Here is a 16,760-nt window from a genome sequence, read left to right as displayed (position 1 = left end):
GGCCAGGACGCCAACTATGGGTTGACAGCACTGCAGGCTGCAGCTTAACCCACTACACCAACAGCAGCAACCCCCCAAAAAATTTGAAAGTTTTTCATAAAATGTATTTTCATGAGCTTTTTAAGCATTATTAGAGAGAAGAAGAGACCGATGGACAGAGATCTCCCAACTGTTGACTTACTCCATAAATGCCCACAATAGTCAGCACTAGGCAAAGGGGAAGCTGGGAACTTGGTCCAAGTCTCCCGAATAAGTGACTATCACCATTGCCTTCCAATATCTGGAACTGGGAATGGAGATGGGAATTGAACTTGGGAACTATGATATGGGATGTGTGTGTTTTTAAGTAGTGTCCTAACAACTACACCAAACTCTTGTGAATGTTTTAAAGATCCCTTATATGCGTGTGTTTACACCAAAATAAACACCCTTGAATTCCGTTTTTCATGAACGTTTTGAAATACCCTCATAAACCTACTTCGAAATTTCCTATGACATATGCCTGTTAGTAGTATGGCAGGTATGGCAGCTCTGTGGGTCTTAACAAGTCACAACCTGTCACAATTGGCTGTTACACCAGTGCCTGTTTAGTAGCAGTAGTGTTGACTACTACTGTCTCCAGTCAGGACCCTGAGGAGCTAGGCCCCTGGAGATCCCTGCGTGCTGTCCTTGAAAGGGTGAGGTTGGGTCTTGTTGAGTCTGGAAAGGGTGAAAGAAAGAGATGGGTTATTTCTGTTATCTTTCAGATGTCTGCCTGGAAGAAGTTGGAAGTAGAGTCGAGAATCCACCATACCAGCATGGTCTAATGCAGCTGTTTACGCCATTTTCTTTTTTGTGTGGTACAGATGGCAAACTGAATGGGACATCTGGTGTACCCACGTAGACTGGAGTGATTATGGGTAGACTAGGATGTGTAGTCACTCTGCCTTGTTCTCTTTGATACCCTTTTGTGTGGCATTCCTAGTTATTCTGTTTTTATAGTGTTTGTGAGAAAAATACTGGCTTAGTCTTTAAAATTCTTTCTTAATCTGGATGCTTTTTTTTTTTTTTAACCTTTCCAGTCTTTTTTGCTGTCACTCTATAGTTTTCCAAGTTATTTGCTAGTTTGGTTAATATGCTGCTGTTAACTCTGATAGTACCTTAGTCATTGCCTCAGTTGTTCTTACTCAGGAGCAACTTCACCTTGTCTTTTTTTTTTTTTTTTTTTTTAAGATTTCATTTATTTATTTGAAAGTAGAGTTACAGACAGAGGTTGCAACGGTCAGAGCTGCGCCAGTCCAAAGCCAGGAGCCAGGAGCTTCTTCCGGGTCTCCTATGTGGGTGCAGGGGCCCAAGGATTTGGGCCATCTTCTACTGCTTTCCCAGGCCATAGCAGAGAGTTGGATTGGAGGAGGAGCAGCGGGAACTTGAACCGGCGCCCATATGGGATTTAATCCCAGGCACTCTGATAGGGTGGCTGATGTTGCAGGTGGCAGCTTAACAAAACCGCCCCCAGAAGGCATAATTCCTTAAAAATATATTTATTATTTATTTGAGAGACAGGAAGAGACAAACAAATGGAGATCTTCATCTACCATAGTCAGGTTGGGCTGGTGTGAAGCCAGGAACCTGGGACTCGTTCTGGGTCTACCACATAGGCGACAGGGACCCAGCTGCTTGAGCCATCTCCAGCCAACTGCCTCCCAGAGTGCTCATTAGCAGGAAACAGGAATTTGAAACAGAGCTGGCACTCAAAGTCAAACTCACCATGTGAGTGCCCCAAGCAGTGCCTTAGCCACTGTGCCCAGCAGCCATGCCAGAAGGCATAATTTGGTGGTTTGATCTTTTTTTTTTTTTTTTCATTTATTTGAAAGGCAGAGTTAGATAGAGTTTCCATCCACAGGTTCACCCTTCAAATGGCCACAACAGCTGGAGTTGTGCCACACAGAAGCCAGGGGCCTGACGCTGCTTCTGGGTCTCCCATGTGGGTACAAGGGTCCCAAGCACTTGGACCATCTTCCGCTGTTTTCCCAGGCACATCAGCAGGGGAGCTGGATTGGAAATGAAACAGGCAGGATTTATTTGAACTGGCTTCCATATGGGATGCTGCTATTGGAGACAGTAACCTACTATGCAGCAATGTTTACCCCTTGCTTGATCATTAAAATTCTTTTGTGTCTATGTTACTGCTGGTTCAATAAACAGATTAGGTGTCTTAGCTTGGATTGCTACAACAAAATACTTTTGATTGGGTGACTTAATAGAAATGTTTTTCACAGTTCTGGAAGCTAGAGATCCAGACTACCTATATAGGTACTTGGGAAATATCTTTCTCTGAGGACACAGATGTCATCATGAGGGCTCATGTTCATGGCCTCATATGACCTAATTACCTCCAAAAAACCCCAACCCTAAATACTATCAAGTTGGGGTTTGGGGCCTCAACATAAGTATTTGGTGGTGGCAAGTTGGGGGTGGACATATGTTATGCAGTTAGTATACATCCATACTGATTAAATTTCTGTTGTGGATTGCTTTATGAAGATGTGTTTTTGGAAATTTCTATTAGTGTGGTAAACATTTTTTATTTTTATTTTTTGACAGGCAGAGTGAACAGTGAGAGAGACAGAAAGAAAGGTCTTCCTTTTTTTTCTGCTGGTTCACCCTCCAATGGCCGCTGTGGCCGGCACGCTGCAGCTGGCGCACCGCGCTGATCCGAAGCCAGGAGCCAGGTGCTTCTCCTAGTCTCCCATGCGGGTGCAGGGCCCAAGCACTTGGGCCATCCTCCACTGCACTCCCGGGCCACAGCAGAGAGCTGGCCTGGAAGAGGGGCAACCGGGACAGAATCCGGCACCCCGACAGGGACTAGAACCTGGTGTGCTGGCGCCGCAGGCGGAGGATTAGCCTATTGAGCCGCGGCACCGGCCCAACATTTTTTATTTTTTAAAGATTTTATTTATTTATTTGAGAGGTGGAGTTATAGCTGGAGGGAGAGACTGAGAGAAAGGTCTTCCCATCCACTAATTTACTTTCCAAATGGCTGCAGTGGCAGAGGTAGGCCGACCCGAAGCCAGGAGCTTCTTCCGGGTCTTCCACGTGGGTGCAGGGGCCCAAGAACATGGGCCTTCTTCCGCTGCTTTCCCAGGCCATAGCAGAGAGCTGGATCAGAAGAGGAGCAGCTGGGACTTGAATCAGTGCCGCAGGTGGAGGCTTAAGCCTACTGTGCCACAGTGCTGTCCCCAGTAAAGATTTTTTTTAAAAAATTTATTTACTTTGAAAGTTGGTTACAGAGAGACAGAGATCTTCCATCTGCTGGTTTACCCCACAAATGGCTGCAATGGCCAACACTGCCAGGCCAAAGCCAGGAGCTTCATCCCAGTTTCCCACATAGGTGGCAGCGGCCCAAACACTTGGGCCATCTCCTGCTGCTTTCCTAGGCCATTAACTGGGAACTGGACTGGAAGTAGAGTGGTCAAGACACAAACCTGTGTCCGCATGAATGAGATATAGGCAGCAGCTTTACCTGCTACAGCACAATGCTCGCCCCAAGGAGTGAAGTTCTAATAAAGAAGGAAAATAATAGTGACTTTTGGCAATGATCTGTCAGTGTGTATAAGGACACGGCATTTTCGTGCTAGAGGGGTACTGCAAATCTTATGAATACCTTTGGGAACTTTTAGATATTGGGTAGTTTACTAGACTGAATGCTTAAATGGCTCATTTGGGAATGTCTACTCAGACTTGAGTTAATTTACTGGTATCACAGCATTGTAAATGTTAAAACAAACTTTCAAATTATAATTTGGAAGTCCAAAAAAGAGATTTTCCCACCAATATCTTGGATTTCTGCTAGAAGTTAGAGCCTTCAAGATTTAATCCTAAAGGAGTGTTTGGGCTTTTGAACACATCAGATTAATTTCAAACATTTTTGCTTGCAGGTACCACGCTGATTATGATTTATGTAAGCCTTAAAGAAAACGAGAAAAGGAGGGAAAGGAAAATTTATCAGAGGGATATTGAGCTCATACTTAGAATCAAGAGTTGAGCTATACTACCAACCTGAGGATGTGAGGATGGGGCACCTCAGACTCAGCAGCAGTTGTTGTTAGAGTTGTTCTTCAGTTTGTTGCCAGAACAGAAGGGCTGATATGCTATAGTGAGTGACTCTTTGTCTTTCATATATTTCACATTTCTACACAAGAATATCCCACTGACCTACCCCAGGATTCATTTACTTTTTCTAAGGGGACATGTGGTATAGGTGGAGAAACAGCTAACCACTGGAAGTTCATCCTTTAGGTCCCTTTCTAAGAAAGTGGTAATCCTGTGCTAAGGAACCAGTTCATTGGCATGTGCTGTCATTAGCATAGATGCATGAATAGTTCCATCAATTCATAATACAGGTAAATATATTAAAATTATTGTCTTAAAATTTGAGAAGATCATAACCACAACTTAGATCAGTGAGAAGTCACCTGATCTCTAAGTATCTAAATAAACTTAGCACTTTTTTTTAAATATTTACTTTAAAATCTTTATTTACTCTTTGTATTTCACATATTTACTTAAAAGGCAGAAAGGGAGGGAGGAAGGGAGGGAAACAGAGAGAGAGAGAGAGAGAAAGAGAGAGAGAGAGAGATATCTTCCATATGCTGATTGACTTCCAAAATGGTTGCAATGGCCAGAGCTGGGCCAGGCTAAAACCAGGAGCTTCATACAGATCTCCATTATGGATGGCAGGAGCACAAGCCCTTGGTTCGTCTTCTGCCACTTTTCCCAGGTGCATTAGCAGGGAGCTGAATTGGAAGTGGAGGAGCTGGCACTCAAGCTGACACTCATATGGGATGCCAACATTGAAGATGGTGGCTTAACCTGCTACACCAGAACACCATCCCCCCCCACCATGGTGGTGTGTGTGGTTTTTTTTTTTTTTTTTTTTTTTTTAGTTTAAGAATTTTGACATTTTCTTTCAATTTTATTTCTCCATGGATTTCTTGAATCCTATTTATATTATCATGAGACAGTTAATGTTCTTAAAAAAAAAAATCTTTGAATTCCGGAAATGCTTGTAATTCTTGAGGATGTGTTTTTTGTTTTTGTTTTTGTTTTTTGACAGGCAGAGTGGATAGTGAGAGAGAGAGAGACTCTGAGAGAGAGAGAGAGAGAGAAAGATCTTCCTTTTGCCGTTGGTTCACTCTCCAATGGCCGCTGCAGCCGGCGCACCGCGCTGATCCGCCAGGTGCTTCTCCTGGTCTCCCATGGGGTGCAGGGCCCAAGGACTTGGGCCATCCTCCACTGCCTTCCCGGGCCACAGCAGAGAGCTGGCCTGGAAGGGGCAACCGGGACAGAATCCGGCGCCCCGACCGGGACTAGAACTCGGTGTGCCGGTGCTGCTAGGTGGAGAATTAGCCTGTTGAGCCGCGGCGCCGGCCGAGGATGTGTTTCTATTACAAATATAGTTTCTTTCCAAAAGAGAAGTTCAGCTCTGGTGTATGATTTTTAGCATCATGGAACCTGATCTTATAAGAGGAAAAAAGACAACTAGTGATTATGGTCTGAGGCAGAATATAATACTTGATTTGAGGAAGAACTGAACAAAGTGCGTTGAGAGCAGTAAGTGAAAAACTTTGATTTCTGATGAGGATTAGCGATTGTTTTTTGGCACAGAGATACTTCAGCTCAGGGAGCAATGAGCAAAGGAATTGTCAGGAATAAGTGTAGGACTATGGAGGAAGATTTAGGATCGATCAGGAAGTGTCTTGCTAATGTATAGCTTTTTGTGTTTAGAAAGACCTTTGAAGCTATTGAACAATTTTGAGCAGAAGAAGGATAAATCAGAGCTTTATCATGAGGAAATTGAGTGTAATTTAAGTTAGTTAGAGAAATCACCCAGGAGATGTTGAGAGTATTTAAGCTAGAAGGAATGGGAAAAAAAAAAAAAAAAAAAAAACTGGTAATAGAGCAGTATTAGTGGGAATGGACATGAAATTTCACAGAATATTGGGTTGTGGTTCTGTAGGTATGATTCATTATTTTCATCTTGCTTGAGTTTCTATATGATGATTTCTGAAAAGTTACCCTAACTGTAGTTTTGCTTGTCTTTTCTAGTCTGCCTAATCTGTGCTATTAATAGACTACAGGCTACAATATAAATAGATGTTTTTCTCATTATTAAAATTATTTTTAAAAAAGATTTATATATTTGAAAGAGTTACACAGAGGAGAGGCAGAGAGAGGTCGGTCTTCCATCTGATGGTTCGCTCCCCAATTGGCCTCAACGGCCTGAGCTGCGCCGATCTGAAGCCAGGAGCCAGGAGTGTCTTCCGGGTCTCCCATGTGGGTGCAGGGGCCCAAGGACTTGGGCCATCTTCTACTGCTTTCCCAGGCCATAGCAGAAAGCTGGATCGGAAGTGGAGCAGCCAGAACTCGAACTGGCATCCAAAAGGGATGCCGGTGCTTCAGGCCAGGGCATTAACCCGCTGTGCCACAGTGCTGGCCCAAAATTATTAAATTCTTTATTCTTTTCGATTCCTCTCTCTTGCCCAAGTTAAAACTCAGGGTGTTTATGAAACGTAAGATATGTGTCTAATTAATCTTGCTATTCCCCCATTTGCTCCCTATGTTTTTTTTCTCTCCTAAACTTTTCAATTCTCTGGGAATCATGTTTCCTCATCCTGTGACTTTTCCCTCTTTTTGACAAAGACCTTTCTTTTTCTTTGTATTCATCTTTTTGTCTTTTAAAATATCTATTTTATTTATTTGAAAGGCAGATTTAAAGAGAAAGAAATACTTAGAGATCTTCCACCCGCAGGTTAACTTCCCAAATGGCCTCAACGGCCAAGGCTGGACCAGGTAGAAGCCAAGATCCAGGAGCTTCTTTCTGGTCTCCCATGTGGGTTCAGGAGCCTCAGGACTTTTGGGTCGTCTTCCTAGGCACGTTAGCACGGATCTGAAGTGGAAGTGGAGCAGCCAGGACTTGAACCAGCACCCATATGGGATGCCGGAGTCACAGGTGGCAGCTTGACCCACTAAGCCACATCATCAGCCCCTGTGTTCATCTTTTAAGTTAGATGCTAAGGACATTCTCTTTTGGAAAACCTTCCTTGACTCTTGAGTTAGGTGTGACTTAGCCCACTATTTTATTATTACTTTCATCACCATCCTATATACATATGTGTGTATGTATGTGTGTAAGTATATATATGGCTGTGTTATTTATTTTTATTTAGATTGTGAGCTCCCTGAAGGCACTTAGATTTTTTTCATGTCTGTCTTTTAACCACAGAGAAACTTACAGGTGCTTGTTTGCACTAACTCTTTCTCCACCCTCATACTATTCATATAATTAGTTGTTGTGATGTATTAAGAGTATGGATTCTGAAGCCAAAATGCCTAGCTTGAAATCCTGGCTCTGGGGACCGTGTTGTGGCCATGGCATGTAAAGCAGCTGCCTGAGATGGTAACATCTCATATGGGCACAGGTTCGAGTCCCAGCTGCCCCACTTCCAAAACAGCACCTTGCTTATGTGCCTGGTAAAGCAGCAGCAGATGGCTCAAGCGCTTGGGTTGTTGCATCTAATGTGAGAGATCTGGAAGAAGCTCCTGGGTTTGTCTTGGCCTAGCCCCACCAATTGCGGCCATTTGGGGAGTGAATCAGCAGACGAAAGATCTTTATGTATCTCTTCTCTCTCTGACTTTCAAATAAATAAAGTAAATCTTGTTTAAAAGAATGTCTCCAGACTTGATAAGATCACCAAGTGTGTACAGAGAAGGGATAGGCTGAGCTACTGCATTCTCCAACTTGAAGCAGTTTGGGAAACCAGAAAAGGAAAAGAGCAATAAAGACCAGTGAGATCAAATAAAACCCAGGAAAATAATGAAGTGATAGCTATGTGAAAGACTCCTGATAGGCTATGAAAATGAGGTGGGAGTTCATTGGTGACTGCATAAAAGCAAATTAGTAGGGCTGGTGCTGTGGTGTAGAGCTGCTGCCTGCAGTGCTGGCATACCATATGGGCACTGGTTCGAGTCCCAGCTGCTGCACTTCCCTTCTAATCTGCTATGGCCTGGGAAAGCGGTAGAAGATGGTCCAAGTACCTGGGCCCCTGCACCAGAGTGGGAGATCCAGAAGAAGCTTCTGGCTTCGGATCAGAGCAGCTCCGGCCGTTGTGGCCATCTTGGGAGTGAACCAGTGCATGAAAGACTCCATCTCTCTCCCTCCCTCCCTCCCTTCTTCCCTTTACCTCTCTCTAACTCTGCCTTTCAAATAAATTTTTTGTAAAACAGATTAGTTTTATTGGAGGGGTTGGAAGCTTGACTGGAGTGGTTTTGAGAGATAATGGGAGAGCAATAACTTCTTAGGAATTTTACTTTAAGGATAGCAAATAAATGATGTGGAAACTAGGAGAGTAAGTGAAGTAAACATTTTTTTAAGATGGGAGAAATAACAGGTTTGGAGAAGGAATGATCCATTAGTGAGTGAAAAGCTGATACGGATGCGATTGATAAGATAAAGGGGAGCTTTACTCAGGTGATGCTCTTGAGTAGGTGAACAAATGTGGTATGTAAGGAGATGGACTTATGGACAGTTCTTCTGCAGTAACAGATAGGAATTCAGTGTGTGTATATGTACATGCTAGGGAGTAATTGGTGAGACTCTGGAAATTCCCTTTCCATTGCTTTAGTATTATTATTTTTTTAATGATCTGATCTCTGTTTTTTTTAAAGAATTATTTTATTTATTTGAAAGAGTTACAGAGAGGTAGAGCCAGAGAGAGAGAGAGGTCTTCCATTCTGTTGGTACACTCCCCAAATGACCGTAACGATCAGAGCTGAGCTGATCCGAAGCCAGGAGCCAGGAATCTCCTCCAGATCTCCCACAGTTGCAGGGGCCCAAGGACTTGGGCCATCCTCTACTGCCTCCCCAGGCCACAGCAAAGAGCTGGATTGGAAGAGGAGCAGCTGGAACAGGAACCAGCGCCCACACGGGATGCCCGAGCCACAGGCTGGGGCTTTATCCCTCTGAGCCACAGTACTGGCCCAGTTTTAAAGTGAAACCAGAAGCAAGGTCATTGAGGATCCAGAGTGAGGATGGGATGAAAAGAGGAAATCATTTAGAAACCTGCAAGTGAATAGACTAGGGAAGTCTCATTGTCTGGTAACATAATAGTGTACTTAAGGCTATCCAGTATGATGCATTTTTCTTTTACTTTATTTCTTTCCCCATTTTGTGTAGGCACAGATTTAGTGGGAGTTGCATTTCACTAGTGAAGTGGATTTTTTTTTTTCCGAGTACATTGAAGCCCAAGAGGGACTAGAGTCAAATGTGTGTTAGGAAGTGATTGTGATTATTAGGTACAATAATCTAAACTGGATACTGAAGGGAAATACCAAAAGGATGGAGGACGGTAGAAAGTTAGTAGGACTAATGGATTGGAAATCTTGGTGGGGTCAAAAGAATTTTTGGAGTAAGTGCATATATATATACACACACATATATATATGTCTTCTTGCTCATCAAACTATAAATATATATTTACATAAATATAAAACTATACTCTGCTTTTCTTTAAGTTGAAGTATTTTCTTTATATTTTAAAAAATGAAATAGGCAGTTTTGTGAATGGATGGAAAAGCAGTATTGAGAAGTTTCTCCTTAAAATAAAGGGAGGACTTAAGTGGAAGTATTTCTAGGCCAGAGACTGTCCCAAGTTATTTGTTATGTGACAGTGTAGTATAGTGTAAGCCCAGGCAAACAGTTACCTCTCACTGTTCAGTTCTTTTTACTAATGCTGTCTCAGAATGCTACCCTCATCCCAAAACCTCTCTGCATTTCTCTCCTGTTGCTTCTTGAGTCATAGCAACCATTGAGTGCTTACTTGGTATGAACCACTTTGGCTAAGCACTCTGCTTACACTCTTGTTAATCTTCACCACAGTGAAAGTAAATACAGTCGTGGGTTGCTTAACAACAGGGGTATAATCTGAGAAGTCTGTCATCAGTTGATTCCGTTGTGTGACCATCCTAGGTAAACCTAGATGGTATAGGTCAACCCTTTGGGTGCAGCCTCTTGATTAAGTCGAGGTGATGGTAGACACAAGATGGATCAGGCTGCCGCAGGTGGATGTGGTAATCTTTTACAGTAAACATTCTTCAATAAGTTAGGAATATACTCTAAATAATGACTAACATATAGTATAGTAAATACATAAACTAGTAACAATCATTTACTATGATTACATGAAATACTCTATGTTCTTATATAATTGTATTTGTTCTGGTATTATAAGATTGGCAGTACATTAGTTTGTTTACATCATCATGATTACCCACAAACACATGAGTCTTGTAATGTGGCACTACAGTGTTAATGACAGCTGCATCCCTAGGTAATAGGAATATTTTAGGGCCAATTTCAAGTCCAATTTTATAGGATCACCATCATGTAGATGGTGCAGAATGGTACTATGATTTCAGTCTTCACAGGTGGGTAAGCAGAGAGAGGCTAGAGTTTTTACTTTTTACCGCCAGTTTTAGTTTTTACTTTGTGAAAAAGGTAATAGGCGTGTGGTTTAATTATTTCCTTCATATGACCTAGGTCACAAAAATGTCTGCTGTGCTTTCCTTTTTTCCTACTCCCAGCCACTTTACAAATACCCTTTTGGGGTTACCTTCCTCTTTAAGTTGTAGTCTTATATTATGTTTTTGCTTTTGTTTATTAGTTGCTGATTTGTTACAATGAAAGTGAAAATTTGCTGTCCTTTACTCCATACATACATACCTCCTACTTTGATTGCCCAGCTTCTCCAATATAAGTATATTGAACTTTTGGTAAGGTCAGTATTTTTTGTTTTCACTATCTCTGTGAGTGCTATTTCTTTTCTTTCTTTCTTTCTTTTTCTTCTTCTTTTTTTTTTGAAGCTTATTCTTTTTCGGAGAGAATGCTCCCAATCCTCTGGTTCATTCTTCAAATGCTTGAAGTGGTTGGGGTTGGAGTGGGACTGAATCCAGCAACCTGGAACTCATTCTAGGTATTCTACATGTGTGGCAGGGATGCAACTACTTCAGCCAGGGTACACATTAGCAGAAAGCTAGAATTGGGAGCAGAGATGTCTGATACAGGATATGGATATTCTGTTATCCTTTTTTGTTTGTTTTTAAGATTTATTTATTTGAAAGTCAGAGATCTTCTCATTTCCCATATGGCCACAGTGGCCAGGGTTGAGCCTAGTTGAAGCCAGGAGCTTTATCCCCATCTCCCATGTAGGTGGGGTAGAGGCCCCAAACACTCGGGCCATCTTTTGCTTTTCCCAGGCCATTAACAGGGAGCTGGATTGGAAATGTAGCAGTGGGGACATGAGTCAGCACCTATATGTGGATACCGGCATTGTTGGCAGGCAGTGGCTTTACCCACTATGCCACCCACATCACAGACCCCCTAACTGGTATCTTAATAATATGTCCCCTGTGTGATTACTGTTTTCATTTAGATTTCTACTTACTAATGGTAAATTAATTAAGTCCAAAATTTTAGTAGTTTGTTTATCCTTGGAATATATTGAGTTATGTTAGGTCTTGTCAGTTTTGTGTTTTAAAAATCTCTTGTGGAACCTCTTCACTCTTCCTCTGAGTTGGCTGCTCTCTAGACTTGCTGTCACCCTGACATCTTTATGGTGAATATGAAAATCTTAGCATCTTATGATGAAGGAACTCCTTTCATCATAGTCCTGAGATTCATTTCTTTGATGTTGATTCATAGATTTCTACATTGCAAAATGTGCTCTTCTTTGGTTTACTTCGTTGTTTTGGTGGAGTGAGAGAAGACAAAATAGCAGACAGTTTCTTGTGTGCTTTCAATGTCTGAAAATGTATTCTACCCAAACTACCCACTCATTTAATGGATAATTTGGATCTGTAGTTCTGCGTTGAAAAACAAGTGTCTCTTCTAAGTTTTTATTTTTTGAGAGGTGCAGAGGATGAGAGCTAGAGTTCCATCTGCTAGTGCACTATTCAAGTGCCTGTATTAGCCTGGGGTGGCCGAAGCAAGGAACCAAGAATTCAGTATGGGTCTCCCAAACCTAATCACATGAGCCATCACTGGCTCCCAAGGTTGGCATTAGCAGGAGGCTGGAGTCAGGAGCTAGAGCTTGAAATTGAGCCCAGGCACTCAGATTGGAAATATGTCTTAACTATTAGCCTGAATGCCTGCCCCTGTTGTGTTGTTTCTAAAAAGAATTTCCAGTTTTTCTTAATTTTGTCATATGTAGATGTTGATTTTCAGGGGAGATTATCCATTTAATAGTGTTGCATTTGTTTATTTTCCACATGTTCAGACAGTCCTTGGACCAAAGTACAAGTTGTTCTTTTGGTAGGTACTTTGCCTTTGATGATTATTTCTTCTTCTTTTGAGAGTATGTGATACAGAACAGTGCTTTCCATAATATTAATATACTTATTTGGTAATTTTTTATTAAAGATTTATTTTAGTTAATTGAAAGGCAGAGTTACAGAGAGGGGTGAGGAAGAGACAGAGAGAACTCCCATCTGCTGATTGACTCCCCAAATGGCTACAATGGCCAGGATTGGGCCAGACAGGAATCAGGAACTTTTTCCCAGGTCTCCCATTTGGGTGCAGGGGCCCAAGCACTTGGGTCATTGTCCTTTGTTTTCCCAGGCACATTAGCTGGGAGCTGGATCGGCAGTGGAGCAGCAGCCAGGATGGTGCACCTATATTGGATGCCAGCGATGCAGGTGATGGCTTTACCTGCTATGCCACAATGTTAGTCTTGCTTGGTCATTTTTAAAATATTTTCATTTTACTTGAAAAGCAGAGAGAGACCTTCCATCCTTTGGTTCACTCCTCAAATGCCCACAACAGCCAGGGCTGGCCACGCTGGAGCCTGAGCCTGGAACTTCATTCAGCTCTCAGAGATCTAGGTGCTTAAACCAACACGCTGTGCCCTCCAGCCTGGGCATTAGCAGGAAGTTGGAGCAGAAACAGAAGAGTTGGGGTTCAAACCAGGAACTCTGATTTGGAATGCAGGTGTCACAAGCAGCAACTTAAACTGCTGCACCAAATGCCTACCCCTTCAGTACTTTTTAACAGCTGATGACCTTAATGTTATGAACTGACTTTGTGGAATAGAAAAAAGGGTCTAGTTAAGCTCTGGCAAATGCTGGGGAGAAGGAATGAACCAGTCCCTATTGTCAGCAGGTTGAACTGGTAGCAGCTGTGGTGAAAATTGGAGGGTTAAAAAGTACATCCAGCTCAGCTATTAAGTTAGTGCTAGTTAAAACCTCTTGAGTGGGCGGTTTTCGGCTTGAGTCACACAATTAGAGGAGGTAAACCTTTGGTTCAGCCACTTACTTGGAATCAAGTTCCCTGTGTTGTTGCATTAATAGATTTTAGGGATAATTTCAATAGGGCTCAAAGGCTAAAGAGTTAAGCAAAAATTACGTTAACTGTAACATACTATTTCTGGTACTTCTTTTTTCGTTTCATTTGTTAGGGAGGGATGGGGATGTGGATGGATAGTAACTTGAATCTTCAGGCACTTAGAAATTCTTCATGAATATACAAGTTGCCAAGAAAGAAACCCAAGATTACACTGAGGTATTATCTGAAAGTTTGTGTTACCTTCTGAAGCTTTCTTTTCTATCCAGTTAGATCCTTTTATGTGCCCAACCAACATTAAATATTTAGCAATCTTGAAAAATTCACTTGGCATGGCAGAATTTGCATAAAACTTTATTGCTTTGAGTCTGGTGCCATGTCATCTTCAAACGGAAGTTTTTGTTTGTTTGTTTGTTTTGGTTTTTATTTGTTTATTTGAAAGGCAGTTATAGAGAATGAGGGAGAGAAATGTCTTCCCTCTGTTGGTTCACTCACCAAATGATTGCAACAGCTGAGACTGGACCAGCCAAAGCCAGGAACCAGGAACTCCATCCTAGTGTCCCACAGGGGTGACAGGGGCCCAGACACTTGGGTCATCTGCTGCTTTCCCAGGAGCATTAACAGGTAGCTGGATCTGAAGGGGATGCTGATGTCACAGGCCGTGCCACAACACCAGCTCTTCAAAGATAATTTCAAAATGGCTACAGCTAGAAATATTTTAATATCACTTAAAATTTCTATCAAAAAGAACAGTTTTTATCTTTGAAGCAATACAAAATGAGAATCCAATAGTTAGTTCCTACTTGTATCACATAATTTTTTCATAATACCATGAGAGTAAGAAAAAGAAAAATAATTTTAAAGATGTGTCATAGGGCAGTGATCCTTAACAAGGAGCAGTGTTGGGAACATTCCGCAATGTTGGGAGACATTTCTTGTCACAAATGGAGGTGGGTGAGTTTGTTATGGTTTCTAGTGGGTAGAGGCCAGGGATGCTGCTCAGTATCCTGTGATACAGGACATCTCCCTATGACAGAATTAATCTGACTCAAAATGTCATTATTTACAGTGCCAAAGAAACCACAGGCTGAGGGCTTGCAAAGGATCTGTTAACCATACAAAAAAATGTCTTATGGCCAATAAGCATAGATGAAAATACACAGTTTTACTAACAAGGAAGGACATGCACATTTAAGTGTTTTTCTCCTATTAACAAAATTTTCAACGGTTACCATGCTCAAATAAAATAGGTGTTTCTATACATTACTGATGGCGTTATAAGTAGTGCATTGAATCTAGGAGGTTTTTTGAAGGTCTAATAAAAGAACTTGATATGTATACTTGATAGTTTTGACTTAATTCCTCTTATAGAAATCTGTCTTGAGCTGATAGATGCCTACAAAGGTAGTTTTTAGAATGTTTACTATAGAATTATTTTAATTAAAATAAGCTACCAGCCACCTAGTTTTTCAGCAGTGGTTGGTGAATAGTAGCACAAATGTGTAGTGCAATTAAAACTCTTGCTTTCAAAGGCTATTTGGTCCGTAGAAACACCCATATTAAATTAGGTGGGAAGATAAATAAATGAGTGTAATACAGTTTTGCAAAAAAAAAAAAAAAGGTACTTTAGTTATGTCACCAGACATATTATGGATAATTTGCATTTTTCTATCTGTATTTTCTAATATTTTGCAGTGACTATGAACTATTGATATAATCATAAAAGAGAAAACCAAGATATTGTTGTACTGTTTTGGAGTAGTCATATTTCTGTTTGCTGACGGGTGTGCTCTTCCCTCTGTATCAAGTTGCCATAAGCAGGTCATCCCTCCATACCCACAGGTTCCAAATTAATGGTTTCTAACAACCTCAGATTAGAACTGCTCAAGAGAAAAAATTATACGTATATGGAACATGTTCAGACTGTTTATCATTATTCCCTAAACAATACAGTATAATGATTACTTTATATTAGGCATTATATAAGTAATCTACAGATGATTCAAAGGATGAAGAAGGAAATAATGTAGTTTACATGCAGATATTATGTCATTTTATATAAGGGACTTGAGCATCCACATATTTTGGTATCCATGGGATTGGTGGATAGGTATGGAAGTACTAATTGGGTATGTTTCCAGTCTCCTATTCCACTGAACGATTTTTATGTTCGATTAATCAAAATGTGATATATGTTAATGCAAAAGGAACTTTTTTCGGGGTCCTTACTTGGAATTTTCTGAGATAATTTTTATTTTAAAATTAGTTCCTAAAAGTGTCATGTTTATGTACACAGTTCTTAACATACTCTTATTTTTGTCAGTCTTTTACTCACTTAATTCAATATTCAGATTAAACACACTTGTTTTATTTTCCGTAACCGTATAACTAATGACGCTCTAGGTCTTCTGATGCAAATATCTGTTTTGGAAGATTAAGTGTTCTAAAAGACTGTTAGCTTTCATGAGTGATAACCCCCTTAGAGTTTTGTTTCATTCATTCATTCTTCTCATGCTCCCTTTTGATGTTTACAAATGGTACAATACTTTCAATCCCTTTAGTAATGGATTTCCTGTGTGCTCTTTGGTTAACAAGTTAGGTTTGGGCACTGGCCACTAAATTCTAGCATCAACTGGGAAAAGAAAAGATGGGTTTCCTGTTCTTAAGACTCAAAAAAATGCCTTTTAACTTCTAGAGAATAATGAAAACCATGTGGACTTGTGACTTCCAGTGAAGAAGGAATTAGTATAGAATTTAGCAGGAAGACACATTTATTTGGGCTTTCCTAGAGGAGAAACTGCAGAAAGGATAATGTCATGAATTTCAATGAATTCTTCAGTTAATTTTAGCAAAGTAGTAAATTCTGAGTGTTAGCCGTCACAGAACACACCGGACACCGGAGTAAGGGAAGGAGGGCGAAGGGGCAAAGAGGGAAAAGGGAGAGGAGAGTATAAGAGAGACAGAGGAGAGGAGATAGTGAGGAGGGAAGATAGAGCAGAGAAACAGAGCCAAGAGAGCAGGAGAGAAGCCAAGAGAGCCACCTGTTCAGGAACAAGTCCTTTTAAAACTTTGCCCGAGGGCAGGCAGGGAAGCAGGAGCCGCGAATCCCATTAGGATGGGGGTGGAGCTTGACAACAGCAATTGGGCCATGTGGCCACCTGGCTTCCAGCAATGGCGGTGGGGGCTAGAGCTTGGGATGTAAATCAGGGTGTAGATCGCACCATAGATAAAACTGCACTTTTTTGGGGGGGGGGGAGGCAGAGTTAGAGACTGAGAGAAAGGTCTTCCTTTTTCCCATGGTTCAGCCCCCAAATGGCCGATCCAAAGCCAGGTGCTTCTCCTGGTCTCCCATGTGGGTGCAGGGCCTAAGCACTTGGGCCATCCTCCA

The 16,760-nt window shown here is 41.5% G+C and overlaps 1 protein-coding gene across 11 annotated transcripts in view; it reads left to right on the top strand.

Annotated features, from left to right (window-relative positions):
- Positions 1–16,760, top strand: part of PPP4R2 (protein phosphatase 4 regulatory subunit 2) — a 65,074-nt gene that overhangs the window by 21,311 nt on the left and 27,003 nt on the right. For 2 of the 11 annotated variants that reach the window (XM_070050574.1, XM_070050573.1), the window contains exon 3: positions 12,653–12,729. The exons of 7 other annotated variants lie outside the window; for them this stretch is intronic. Coding sequence is in view for 2 of the 4 variants with exons in the window: in XM_070050568.1 (XP_069906669.1) it covers positions 10,717–10,814 (98 nt within the window). In the remaining 2 variants the exon portion in view is untranslated. Of the gene's footprint in view, positions 1–10,700; positions 10,815–12,652; positions 12,730–16,760 lie in introns of all 11 variants that reach the window. 2 more of the 11 variants (XM_070050568.1, XM_070050567.1) reach the window with 1 other exon arrangement.

This window comes from Oryctolagus cuniculus, chromosome 10, assembly GCF_964237555.1.
Source record: "Oryctolagus cuniculus chromosome 10, mOryCun1.1, whole genome shotgun sequence".
NCBI lineage: Eukaryota > Metazoa > Chordata > Mammalia > Lagomorpha > Leporidae > Oryctolagus > Oryctolagus cuniculus.
The sequence above is the reverse complement of the archived record's forward strand: the minus strand, read 5'-3'. Positions and strand labels throughout refer to the sequence as shown.